Source organism: Triturus cristatus, chromosome 8, assembly GCF_964204655.1.
Source record: "Triturus cristatus chromosome 8, aTriCri1.1, whole genome shotgun sequence".
NCBI classification, from domain to species: domain Eukaryota; kingdom Metazoa; phylum Chordata; class Amphibia; order Caudata; family Salamandridae; genus Triturus; species Triturus cristatus.
Window position 1 is genome coordinate 889,853,204 of NC_140591.1, and position 14,025 is coordinate 889,867,228.

The 14,025-nt window shown below is 46.1% G+C and overlaps 1 protein-coding gene across 1 annotated transcript in view; it reads left to right on the top strand.

The window, feature by feature from the left end:
- POLA1 (DNA polymerase alpha 1, catalytic subunit) overlaps positions 1-14,025 on the top strand; it is a 2,011,520-nt gene that overhangs the window by 159,622 nt on the left and 1,837,873 nt on the right. The window contains exon 12 of the mRNA XM_085622423.1: positions 4,096-4,212. Coding sequence (XP_085478549.1) covers positions 4,096-4,212 — 117 coding nt within the window. The remainder of the gene's footprint in view (positions 1-4,095; positions 4,213-14,025) is intronic.

Consider the following 14,025-nt stretch of genomic DNA (forward strand, 5'->3'; position numbering starts at 1 on the left):
TTCCAGCCCTGCCATGTTTCGGGGCCTTCCCCATATATGGTGCCAAATGTGAAGGTAACTATGAGCGGGGCTAGGCATGGGCAGGGTGGGCAGCTGTCAAGGGCCCCGCGTCTGCTCACAGCAGTGGGGCCTCGCACCTTTAAAGACTTCATAGTCTCGAGGTTCAGGGGGCCCCCCCTAAGAGTTTAAATGTTTTCTTTTTTTATCAATTGCCCCTGCTGGTCCCTCTCTCTGGGCCTAATAGCTGCATCTGCATGATGTCAGCGATTAGACGGGTACTTAAAGACCCTTAAGTGTGAAGTGCGCCCTGCCCCTGTATGAATGAAAAGCAGGATATCCTGCAGGGTGCACAACAAAGGCTAGAATTGCGTCCCGTCACATGAAAACTGCTCACCTAGGATGAGGGAAAACTGGGAAAGGAAGCATAGAGGTGAGAAACGTTAAGACAAACAGAATAAAGTGAGATAGGGGGGAGCAGATAGGTGTGAGTATGGCAGTGAGACAATTAGTGCAGGCAGAGGAGCAGACACCGTATATACGAGTGGCTGGAGCAGGGCTTTAAGTGTCTTAGACCCAGCAGTAAATTAGAACGGACATTGAAACGGGCCTCCTATCTGCTCCTATATTCATGTCCTTATTTGACCTGCAAAAAAACTGGTCTAGTGTCTGCACGATGAAGGTATGACACGTTTGCAAGGTCCGACTGGCTTATAGGGCAATCAGGCTGTGCCCGACGAGCTAATCTGTCAGGTCAGTATGTAGGTATTTTTCTGGCTGTTTATTGGCCTTCTTTATGGTCATATGAGTTTACTGTTGAATTTTGGGATACTAAAATATTGCTTGCATAAAACTCAAATCTATGCAGTCTTCCATACCTTACAAAATCGTATACAGCATGTTTTTACAAGTTAAAATTTGCTCTAATTCGCAAATATGAAACATTTTTCTAGCTGCCTAATTCACTAATGGGATACCAAAGGGGATTATAGACGGAACGTTTGAGCAAATCAAACACTCACCCCCAGTAAACTGATCTGGGTTTAATCCATCATCATTCTTTAGCTCACTCCACCACCCCAGTTCAGACATGGCCATATGCTAATCAGTCTGACCCTGTGCCTCATGGGAATAGTCCAGCCCGAACTGCCAAGCCATGTCTTCCCTAGACCAGAAACAAGCCTCCTGGGACCGGTTTCGGGTTCATAACCCTCATCAGCCAGGCTATCTTGAATCCAGTGACAAAGTCAGCATGGGACCCACGTCTGGGCATACCCTGCCAACTTAGGGCAAACAAAGCGATACCAAAGGGGATGATGGACGGAGCGTTTGAGAAAATCACTCAATCGCGCCCAGTCAACTGATCTGGGTTTAATCCATCATTCTTTAGCTCAATCCACCATCCCAGTTCAGACATGGCCATATGCAAATCAGTCTGACCCTGTGGAAGACATGGCTTGGCAGTTCGGGCTGGACTGTTCCCATGAGGCACAGGGTCAGACTGATTTGCATATGGCCATGTCTGAACTGGGGTGGTGGAGTGAGCTAAAGAATGATGTTGGATTAAACCCACATCAGATGACTGGGGGTGAGTGTTTGATTTGCTCAAACGCTCCGTCCATCATCCCCTTTGGTATCGCTTTGTTCGCCCTAAGATGGCAGGGTATGCCCAGACGTGGGTGCCTTGCTCACTTTGCCACTAGATTCAAGATAGCCTGGCTGAGGGTTACGAACCCGAAACTGGTCCCAGGATGCTTGTTTCTGGTCCAGGGAAGACATGGCTTGGCAGTTTGGGCTGGACTAGTCCCATGAGGCACAGGGTCCGACTCATTAGCATATGGCCATGTCTGAACTGGGGTGGTGGAGTGAGCTAAAGAATGATGATGGATTAAACACAGATCATTTGACTAGGGGTGAGTGTTTGATTTGCTCAAACGCTCCGTCCATCATCCCCTTTGGTATCGCTTAATTCACTAATGGGGAAACTTTTTTATTTTGGTGCTGGGGCCTATTTCCTGTCCCTGTCTGACAATGCATGTTAGGGTAATACATGGCAGCAAATTAGTTCCTGGTTGTAGTTCACATGCTTCACTGATCTTCCATTCCTCAAGAATTCTAGGTATTTGCAGGATGTGTGTTTCTGTATTTTGTTTCACAGCATATTACTCTTGTAGTATTGCTACCATGGCAAAATGCGGGCACTAGTGTATACATGGAATTCTTGGATTAAGGGGCCCTTCTCAAATCACGGACACACTAGAGGGAATTGTAAGCATAAGTAACACCCATGGCAAACCGCTGGTTTTGGCATATTGTCAGTAATTCTTTGTATAAGGGGCACCAGTGATAAAATGTTGCCTCTGGCATACTGTAGGTAGTAACTAGCGACATCCATGTAATATTTTTATGGGGGGGGGGGGGGGGACAGGCACCAGTGACAAAATGCTGGCCCTGACATCCTAGAGAAAAATTGACTTTTAGGTCACCTATGGTAGATAGAAAGCATCCGGAGCCTAAGGTGAAAAGCAAATGCTGGCACCGGCCTAATGGAGACAAGTATTAACTTTTTTTTTTAATTGGGGCACCTATTGCTCATTTTGGCAATGAAATGGGGATCAACTCCTGGAGAGTGTCGGGCATCATTGCCTTGGCCCAAAATAAAATTACTTGTTCAAGTAATTATAGACTTTTCAAAATCTATGACTTTTAAAATCAAGTATGTGAAAATTGTACTTTGAAATGCACTATTTGACCCAAAATTCTCAGGCGAAGTGGGGGGGGGGGGGGGGGGGGGCGACCTTCTCCCCAGAACCTCGACCCCAAATCCTCTTAGAAGTCATGCTTGCTCAATGGAAATATTAATTTCCACCACTTTCTATTATCACCTGCTGCTACTGCCCTGGGACCACTTGTGCTTGCCCATCTGCCTTCACTCATTTCACCGCTGTAGTGAATGTGACTACCTTTGATGTAAAGTAATCCCTTGCCTTTTCTAAATCGAGCCTTTTAGAGACCATTTTGGCGAAATTGCTGTAGAATGAGATTATGCCTCAAAGTTGCTTGATCGTTGTTCATACTTCGTCACCAGGTATGCTTTGGGGGAGTATGGATCGAACGGTCTTGGCATGTTCTTGTGGCAGATAGTCTTTTGCTATTGGATGCCACTTGGGCATATCTGGTTGGAAGAACATGACTTTACTTTGTGCATCGCATGAACGGGTGTCAAGTGGAACATTTTGTGTTCATGGCGGGTTCCTATGAGATGTGGAGGGGGAGAGAGATGTGGAGGGGGAGAGAGATGTGGCGGGGGGGGAGAGGTAGATGGGAGAGCATTTTTTTGGGGGGATGGGCCACTGCATTTTGGTATTTTGCGGAAGATTGTGGGTCTCCGGCAGCAGGTGATGGAGAGTTATAATAGCAAGTGTTGATATTGTGAAGCATGTTTCTCTTCATACATTCTTGAATCCCTCTCTATCTGAAGACTGTTTCCCGTAGCCTAATTGTCGTATTTATCTTCTCTCGTTGCATGGTTTCTCCCTCAAATTATTATTAATCTTATGTTTTGAATTTATTTTAATGTCATGGAATTTATAATGCGAACCATGGCTTGCTGGAATAATAACGCACCTTTTCAAGGCCTGCCAATTAAACTGTACAATAATAGTAAATTGTGCTCTCTTGCAGTCACATATTTGATGATGTACCTTGAAGGCTATTCTTGGTTACGTTTAGTGAAATGATGGTCATAGAGACATAACAATGAATACCCAGCCTTACCACATGCCTCTCAAATTAATTGATTGTGTCTGTAATAAATGAATCTGATGGAAACAAAGGTCCATCTGCTGGATTTGTCATTTGTTTTTTGGAAATTCTGAAGAATTCTTCCTTGTTCCCACATTAGATATACATCCATCTGTACCCCCTTAATGCCAAACCAAGCCTTTGCTTCCACACGGTTTTGGTTCCCTTTGAATTAAAATTCCTATTGTTCGCCAGGTTTGTAGAACATTTATCACAAAGTGGTCTTCACTATCCAAGAATGCAGTTAGATTTGTCCTTTTTTGCTAATGCTGCTTTTTTCCATTTTTCTGTAAGCAAATGGATCTTACTTCAGGCAAGGACACTGGAGCGCCTGTTTCCATGATGAATGTGTACCAGGAGTTCAATGAGCGCATCGCAGATAGATTCAAGCTCATGAAGTTCAAGTCAAAGGTGTGTTTTATTCTTTCCTCTCCTTGGTACTCCTTTCCATACCGGTTAGTTTGTCAAGCTGTGCTGCTCCTTTTTACTTGCCTTGTTTGATGAAGCGAACAGTGACACCTCTCCCAAACTGTAAATTGTCAGACTGTTATTGGTTTTCGAAGACTGCAACACTTTATGCCATTGAGAGTCCAGATATAAGAACAGAGCATCAAGACTTAAGTAGTTGTGATGCATTTAAATTGCACTTTATTTGTAATGATGAAGTTCCCACCCTTTTTGTGTACAGGGTTAGTTTAGCTGCCTTTACTCTCTGCCCAATGTTTTTATGATTAGGTGTGTAGCATCTGTACCATATGAGGAATTTACATAGGCCTTAAACTCATTACAACATTCAAGAGTTAAACATTCTTAGCGGTCTTCTAGTTTTTTTTTTTTTAAATAAGCAGTGAGTTTTTGGTCAGCCCCCTTCAGCCATTGGTTGCTTGGGGTCTGCCCCCTTAGACCATTGTTTTCCAGACCATGTTAGTCACATCTTAGTTTAGCTGAGTTATTTCTAACTCAGTCATACAACTTTGGGTATTAATTCACCTGTTAGAGTGCTTACATTACAAAACACGAGGTGCATTTTATTCGAGAGCATCAGCAGCCAGCAGAAATTATTTGAATGGAGATCCCATTACAAAACAGACTCCCCTTCCCCGAACCCCTGTTTAAAAGCAACACATTTACTCTATTAAATTATTAGACTAATTTTGAGCATATTGAACAGTCCTTGGGTCTCGCCTAGGCAGCGAGCATGCGTTGCTCTAGGAGCTGACCTTTAGAAATTGGTCTGCTCTTTTTGTATGCTCGTGCGTGTGGCGGCATCCGCCTTGCGAGAGCGACCAACGGCGCGCGCAAGGGCCATCTGTTTTTTTTCTTCTTGGTTTTGTTTCGCGTCCGCTTGTTTATCACGAGGGCTACAAGTGCTCTTCTATTTGCTGCTCCCCATGACTCCTTCCACGTCGCGCGCTCTCACCTCTGTGCTTCTAGCCCTTACAGACATGTGATGCCATCTCTCGCCTGCTTCTGTGCCCCTGCACAGCAAGTTCTGCAATAAGTACTTTTTTACTTTTAAAAAACGGTTCAAACAAGAACAGTGCAGCAGCAAGCATAGCAGGCCTCCAGGAAGTTTAAAACGCACTGCCCAACATTTCTCGCCGCTATGCTATTTTGTGCCCCGCCCCACTCACATGCAGTGTAAACCGGGAAAGCAAGGTGCCCCAGTATTAACGCTAGCGCACATACCATGGAAACATCCCACAGGGTCTGCCTTCATGGCAGGCATGCAGTGCTTACACATGGAAGTTAAAACACAAAACTGCCCCAGTCAAGCTGATAAGAGAAGAAATCACTGGGGTCAATGCACAGCCTTGCCTTTTTCCCCCTTTCATGTGTGGTCTAAAGTGTGACATGCTCTTTCACCCTAAGTCACAAAGACATTAAACCTTTTTACATTCCGGTACTTCGTTTTGAAGAAGCCATGTATCTGAAGGTTTCTCTGTCCCCATCACAGCCCCGTTTACTAACCCGTACCTGCCCGCTTGACCACTGCTCCTTCGTTTTGACCTTCGGTGGTACTTTTGCCAAAACAACGGATTGCAAGAAAAACTATCCAGGCATTTTTCTGCAACTCCCTCTCCTGCACTCTTTTGTACCATCCTCCCTTACTCAGCTTCACCCCCAACTCATACAAACACAAAACCATTGTGTCAGTTAACCCTTTTAGCTATGTCTTTCCCGGTTTCTATAACTCCTCTCTCTCCCTCTGTACCTTATCTCTCTTTTCAATATGCCTCTAAGTTCTCTCACCATGTGTCTCCACCTGTTTCTATTACTAATCTCTTTCTCTATTTTGATACCTTGTCTCTCACTTTTCGCTCTGCCTCTCAAAGCGCAATTGTCTCTCCATGTGTCTCTATCCAATTTCTATAAATCTCTCGGTCTTGGGTCTCGCCATTCACTTTGCCTTTCAGTTCTCTCTCCATATATCTCTACCTGTTTGTTACTAATCTCTAACTCTTGCTCTTTCGCTATCTTTATACTTCATCTCTCTCTTCACTCTGCCTCTCAAAGCACAATTTTCTCTCCACGTGTCTCAAATGCTTTCTGTATCCCATCTCACTCAATATATCCTCTCTCTATGCTGCACATCCCTCTGTTATCTTTGTTTCTGTTCACTTGTCTATGCGCCAAGCATCTTTTTCTGTATACCTGATTTAATTCTCTATAGCTGCTGTCCCTTTAGCCTACATGTTTATGGCCCCTTTCTCTACGGCCCTATGTCTTCATGCGCCTGTACCTCTAAGTGTGTCTTTCTGCATACTGTCTTTTTGTGCTCTTAAATCTGTTTACTGTCTCTGCCTCTTTGTGCCTCCTCTCTGTTACAAGCACTAATACTATAATTATTTTACTATCTCATAAATTCGCTATTATCATAACACACACTATCTATTCCCCCCCTCTGATTCGGTCATTCTCTCTCACTCACTTCCTCTATCTCTCACTCAAGCACATACATAATCACAATTTCAAACTCATTCTCTTACTACTCTTTCTCTAGAACTCTTTATCCTTCTTCTGGGTAGGATTCTTTATATTCAATTACTCTCCCCTCATACAAACTACATCTCCCTTTCTCACATGTTTATTTCTAACCCCCTATACTCGCAACATCTTACTTCAAACTTTCGTTCTCTATCGCTGATATCAATGCTTGTATATATTTTATATTATACTAATTTCAAACTAATATGCCCCGCTGCCATTACAAACATTAGCAAAACCAATAGCTCTAGCTAAACACTAATAAGGTCCCAAAGGCGAGACCTATTGGCTATGCCAATGCTTGTTTTTAAATGCATTGGTTCTGGAAGTCAACATCTTGTTTAATATGTCAATTTTTATTTTAAAGACTTTATGGTTAAACATATAGTTTTTCACAGTTTAGTGTGTATGCTTCTATTGCTTGTCCATATAAAGGTGGCAGTCAGGGATCAATGCTCCGCTCTGTGGATCTTGGGGTGGTGAAGATCTCTTCTTCTAAAGTAGTAGTAGTAGATATTTATTTAGCGTGTATATCACCCTTAGGTCTCATAACGCTTTGCCAACACAGGAAACTCAAAAGGGTAGAAAGCAGACATTAGAATAGCCATGTTTTAAGGTCTTTCTGGAATTTGTTATGGTTAGTTTCTTGGCGAAGTCGTAGCGGCAGTGAGTTCCATAGTTCCGGTGCAATTTTAGAGAGGACCTGTCTCCATTTTTTTACAGTTCGGACCTTGGGAATCCCCAACAGGTATTTGTTTGATGAACGGAGTGAGCGCCCTGACTGATATTTAACTTTTTTGCTAAATAGATCGGACCCTGGCTGTTCCGGGTTTTGTGAGTCAGGTAACATATTTTAAGAGACCCTACTCCTTGTTGACAACCAATGTAGGGTTTTAAGGCTCGGGGCAGATGGGGACCGGGAAGGTAGATTCAGGACCAATCTGGCTGCCGTGTTCTGCAGCACTTGTAGTTTCGACAGGAGTCTTTCATTTATGGATGCAAACAGCGCATTGCCATAATCTAGTCGGTTTACGATTAGGCCCTGTACAAGGGGCAACCTGGAACCAAGGGGAATCCATTTAAAGATTTTCTTTAAGGAACGCATTATTCCGTAACTGGTATGGACCAGGGAGTTAACATGGTCTGTCATGGAGAGTTTATTGTCCATGATAATACCCAGAATACGGACTGTTATTTTGGGCGGAGGGCATTATCCCAGTGAAGGGGGCTACCAGGCCATGGTCCAAGCATGTTGCGCATCTCCAAAGAGCATGATTTCAGTTTTGCTCGCATTTAGGAGTAGATGATTGGCTGACATCATTCATTTATTGATAACATGCACTGTTTAAATCTGCGTTTTGTGTTGCTTGGATCTGGGTCGAGAGTGATCAGCAACTGTCGTCAGCATAGGAGACTGTATCAAAACCATGTTATCTAATCATTTTTGCCAAGGGCGACAGAGAAAGGTTGAAACGCATGGGACTTAAAATCGACCCCTGGGGATGCCCTTGTCAATAGGCTGGCTTTTAGAACAGAAGTCTCTTATTTCTACTTTTGTAGATCGTTCCGACAGATAACTCTCAAACCGTTTCAGGGCCGGGCCTTTGACACCAAGTTCCCATAGACGTTCCAAAAGGATGTCATGCGAAATGGTGTCGATGGCCGCCGACAGGTCCAGCAAGACCAGAATAGCCGACTGTCTAGCATCCAAGGAGTGCCTGATGTTATCAATAATCTCCACCAAAGCTGTCTCGGTACTATGATGGGAGCGGAAGCCTGATTGGGATGGATCCAATAAATTATTTTTTTCTAGGTAGGTAGATAATTGCTGATTTACTGCAGATTCCATTACCTTACCAAACAGAGGTAGGAGAGAGATGGGTCTATAATTGGCGTGTTTGGGGTCAGCTGTTTTTCCTTTTTTTTTTGTAGAATAGGTCTGACAATAGCCCTCTTCCAATGGGTAGGCATAGTGTATTCTGAAAGTGAAAGATTTAATATCTGTGTTAAGTTGGGGATGAGTGCTGAGACCATTTTAGATATGATCTGTGAGGACGCAGGGTCAGTCGGCGAACCAGACTTCATCCTATTGAGGAGAGCAGAGGTATCCTTCTGTAAGTTTCCTAAATTCTTTAAGAGAGGATGCGCTAGGAAGTTTGGTTTTGTTCTCACAATACAGCGTATTAGTGTTTTGTGAAAAGCCTTTTTGAATATTGTTTATTTAATTTACGAAGAAATTTGAAAGAGTCCACCCACTCCTCTGAGATGGTATGTGTTGATGTGTCTGAGGGAGGATGCGTGAATTCCTTCACGATTTTATAAAGTTCCTTGTGAGAATTGGTGGCTTGCTTGATACATTCTCCAAGATAACGTTTTTTGGCAGTGGCTATGTTATCCATATACTTTTGGTGTAATGTTTTGCATAGGTGCCGATCTGGTACCCTTTTTGTGCGTCTCCATTTACGTTCTGCCTTCCTGACCTCTACTTTTATGCTTTTTAAGTCAGGAGTGAAGCAAGGGGATAGCTTTTTTTGGACAGTTTTTTTTCTTTCTTAGGAGCAATAAGGTCTAAGGACCTAACAATGGCTATGTCGAAGTTTATCGCAACCTCATTTACGTTAGACATTTCCGAGGGGGAGATGGAAACCAAGGTTGTCAGAAAAGTTTCCAAGTTTATCTTATTCCATGGTCGGCTAAGCTTCCGCTCTTTCATAGGGGCAGGTTGAGACCCCCTTTGGCCCAGTTGAAAACTTATGAGGTGGTGCTCTGACCATAGAATGGGAAGGGTTTGATTGATCTGTATGTGAGATGAATTGGTAAATAACAGATCTAGAGTGTGTCCAGCGATATGTGTAGGGCCTGTTTTCAATTGCTTCAGGCCCAGTGAGGCCAGATTGGTGATCAAGTCTCCTGTGTAGGGGTCATTTTCAACCTGTGCATGATAATTAAAATCTCCAAGAAGTATAAACTGGTCTGCCGCGAGAACGTAAGGTTCAATAATCTGTTAGGTTATTTGAGAAGTGAGTTTTGTTTCCCGGGGGGTCTGTACAAGAGCGCGCCCTTCCATGTTTCATTGCTTTTGCCCTCAGTTGCAATCACAACAGTAACTAAGTCGACTTTACTCACTTGTTTCCAAGAACTGTCCCAGGACTGAATCTAGGATCCAGTCCTGGAGTTAGTAAAGTAATCCTGAAAGTAATCTATTGCAAATAACTTAAAACTCCCATTGACCTCAATGTATTGTTTGAAATTGTGTTGCCTATTGCAACAACCTGTAACTATTACCTACAAAAGTCAATTGCATATTGCAAAAGTATTTAACTAAAGCATCTCCTTCTGAGAAAGTATATTTTAATACCTATTGTTGGTTCTAAAATAAAACAACCATATATTTGTTATATAAACCATTGGCCTACAGTTCAGTTCTTGTGTGTGAGACCATTTGCTGACTGAGTGTGTACAACAAATGCTTTACACTGTCCTCTGACTTTTCTGCTTTTCAACATCTACATAGTCATTACAGGCAGTGATCAACAATTTTCAGCTCACATGCTAGTACTATGCAGAGGATAAACTGAAAAGCCCCAAAGACATTGGAAACTCTAAAATCTTCAGTTGCCTTTAAGCTGTTGATCAGTGGACGACATGGAGACCTATCAAATTGAATGCTTCCAAAATAAATACTAACATGTGGCAATTGGAAACGTTCTTACCCACTCTGCACCAGGCCTGACCATCTGGGGCCACCTCGTAAAGTATCTAAGGAAGTAAGTCGAAGCACAAGAAGGCAAAGAACCATTGTCACTCTTCGCGTTCTTGCCGTCCGTTGGCCGACGGGCCTCAAAAGGGAGTTATCTGGCTCCGCCCGCAGAGCCTGTTGGGTCGACTCCGGGACCCGGAGCGACCCCTGACCACCTTCGAAGCTTTTAAGAAGCCGTACAATCTATCTTCGGGAAGTCGGACCCCGCCGGTTCACACTTGGGCCCTGCAGACTGTTGGGGGCTCTATGCCTTCGATGTTGGAGACTTCGGCGCCGCAGGGGCCTCCAAGGATCCAGGTCTGCATCTGGATTGTTGCCGGTCGACCTCATGACACCTCCGGCGCCAAATCCAGTGACGACACCCTGCCGTCTCCGATGCCGGTTGTGTCCCCAGCCAGCGTCGACCCCTGCCTCCCCCTCAAAGACACGGCGCTGGACCGACGTCGCCCGAAGTTGAGACCGGCGCCGACCGGCATCTTTTGTACGCTGTTCTCTCCTGATGTTTCCTACCAGCCTGAGTGGCTCACAGGTCTGTGGACCCTCTTGCGGACCAGTTGGAGGAACCGACTGGAGGGAGGAGTTGGGTGAGGGCAGTGGTCTGGACACCTCCTCAGACCTTGGCATGCTATCTACCTCTACTGTGGGTACGGTGGAGGGTGCGTCTTATGCAGTGGTGTTGTGTAGGGCAGCCGAGGCCCTAAACCTCAAGCTTCCTACGGTGGCGGTCAGGACTGACCTCCTGACAGGTGCTTCAACTGTCAGCGGCCTCCGAGCCCCTGTTACCGTCCAGTGAGGCCCTTATGGACATCCTTTTGGGCACTTGGTCCAAGCCCATCACAGGGGCTCCTGTGGACAGGAGGATTGCCAGACACCACCGCCCAGCCCCAGGCGACCCTATTTTCCTCTCTTCCCATCCTACCCCTGAGAGCTTGGTAGTCAAAGCTTCTACATCTAAAGGCATATTCCCTAACGCACCACCTGATAGGGAATCCAAGAAGCAGGACCACCTTGGGAAGATGTTTTGCAGCATGAATCTTGTCTGGATTCACGATGCTGTGCATTATTCCACCATCTAGTGGTTGGGTCCGAAATTGTAGTATGTCTTCTTTTTTTTTTTGTTGGGCGTCGACGTAGTACCATTTGGTGCCCTTCTGTGACGTCGACTGCCTTCCTCCGGAAGCTCCCACCTTTGGTAGCCAACTTCAGATTCTATGTTTCTGCCGTTGGGTCTGGATCGATACGGAAGGAGCTCCCAAGATTGGAGAGAAGAATCGAATAAAAGCAAAAGTTTTGCAGCGTGAATCTTTCTGGATTGACTATGCTGTGCATTATTCCGCGATCTGGTGGTTGGGTCCGGATTCGTAGTCTTGCGTTCATTTTTTTTTTTGTAGCCCAGGTGGGCGTCTACGTCCCACCATTTGGTGTACCTCTCGTGACGTCGGCGTGTTTCCTGCGGAAGTCCCACCTTTGGGGCGCCATCTTCAGATTCTTTTTTCCGCCGTTGGGTCTGGATCGTCATCGAGAAGCTCCAGAGTTTTAAACGAAGGAAGAAGGAAAATACGAGAGTTTCATCGAAGGAGAATTTACAGAAGACTACAGAGAGGAAGGCATTACAGCCGGGACGGCGAAGGAGGAGATCCTCGAAATTCTTCGACGCCCATAGGAAAATGCGCATTCAGGGACTCTGAGCGCAATGGACAAGACACCATTTAAATTCTGCCCTAACTGCCACCACAAGTACGCGCAGAAGGACCAACATCCGGTGTGCAACCTTTGCCTCCCGATCGACCATGAGAGCAAGGACTGCAACGCCTGTTCCGCATTCACGCCGAAGACTCTCCGGGTGAGAGATAGACAGAGGAGAGCCAATTTCAACATGGAAGGCAAGGGTAAGGCCCCGTCGCTGTACGATCTGGGCCTCTCCACCGACTATGAGGACAACATCGCCGAGGGACCTGATGTCTTCACGGTCGCAGAGACCGAAAAGAAAACGCCTGACTAGGTAAGAGACACGTCGAGTGTGAATCCCCCCGAAAGGGCCCCGAAAATCTGAAAGTGACTCTCGAAAAACAGAGTCAAAGTCCTCAAAAGGAACACCGGCGCCGAAAAGCTCGACGACCGCGAGTGGATCCAAGGACAGAAGGCCCAGCGGATCCTTCGAGAAGGACTCCCAGGTGCCGAAGGCCGCCGAAAGACAGAGTTCGTCGAAGCAGGCCCACGAGGTGGGGCGCTCAACGACGAAAGACAAGGCCGCGTCGACGCAAGCTCCGTCGAAGAGCCCTGCGGTCGACGCCGAACAAGTCTCCGAAATGGAGAAGAAAAAGAGAAGGCTCGAGGCGGAGATGGAGAGCATCCTTCAGAGGAAGGAGTTGTTCGATGAAAAAATGAAGAAATTCAAGATCCCAACGATCCCACCGACGGAGGTCGTCGAGATCGAGGAACAGGAAGAATTCGACGCCGAAGAGCTGTCGAAAGATCCGGAAGAGGAGGAAGGCCCCTACTATGAGGGAGAAGATGAAGAAGAGGATCAGCAGTCGTTGTACGGCTCGGCGCCGTCAACGACTCAGGAGCTGGAATGGCAGAACATCGACACCGAAAATCCAGAAGAGCCGGTGGAGACTTATCATTCGAGGCCTTCGCCGCCAGACGACATCGGAGCATACAACATGGTCGTCAAGAGCGCTGCAGCGGCTTTTGGAGTGAAATTAGACGAGGAAAAGCCGAAAGCTGATTTCCTACTCAAGACTCTGCTCCCCATCCAGACGAGGAGCCAGTTCCTCCCCATGCTCCAAAGCGTGATGAACCAAGGGAAGGAAGCGTTTAAGGACCCAGCAACATGCCGGTCCATCACGCCCAGAACGGAAAAGAAGTACAAGCACTCCTCGCAGGATCCTCCTTACATCAAGGGATCAGTCACTGCCGACTCAATCATTGCTTCCACGGCCAGGAGAAGAGCCAATGTGCCGGCGACCTCGGGACCACCTCCTGATAAGGAGAGCAGAAGGATGGACCTCACTGGAAGGAAGGTTGAAAAACGCCGCAATGCACTGGGGCATGGCAAACTCTAATGCGTTACTGAACAGGCACCAGTACCAGCATTGGGATGAGATGGGGGAACTAGTCAAGCATCTCCCAGAAGAGTACCGACAAAGGGCTTCACATCTAGTGGAGGAGGGGAAGAATATCGCCAACTCATGCATTCAGACTGCATTGGACGGGGCTGAGACTTCGAGCAGACTAATGGCCATTGGGATCACTGAAAGGAGGCAGGCCTGGCTGAGAATTTCTGGATTCAAACAAGAGGTCCAGAACAACATACTGAACACCCCGTTCAACGGTGAAACGCTGTTCGGGGCACCGGTAGACGAGAAGCTCTCCCAAGTGAAGAAGGAAAATGAGACGGCAAGGTCCATGGGGGCCCTGCAGTTCAGAGGGATGAGAGGAGGCACCCCAGCTCGGAGACCCTACGGAAGGGG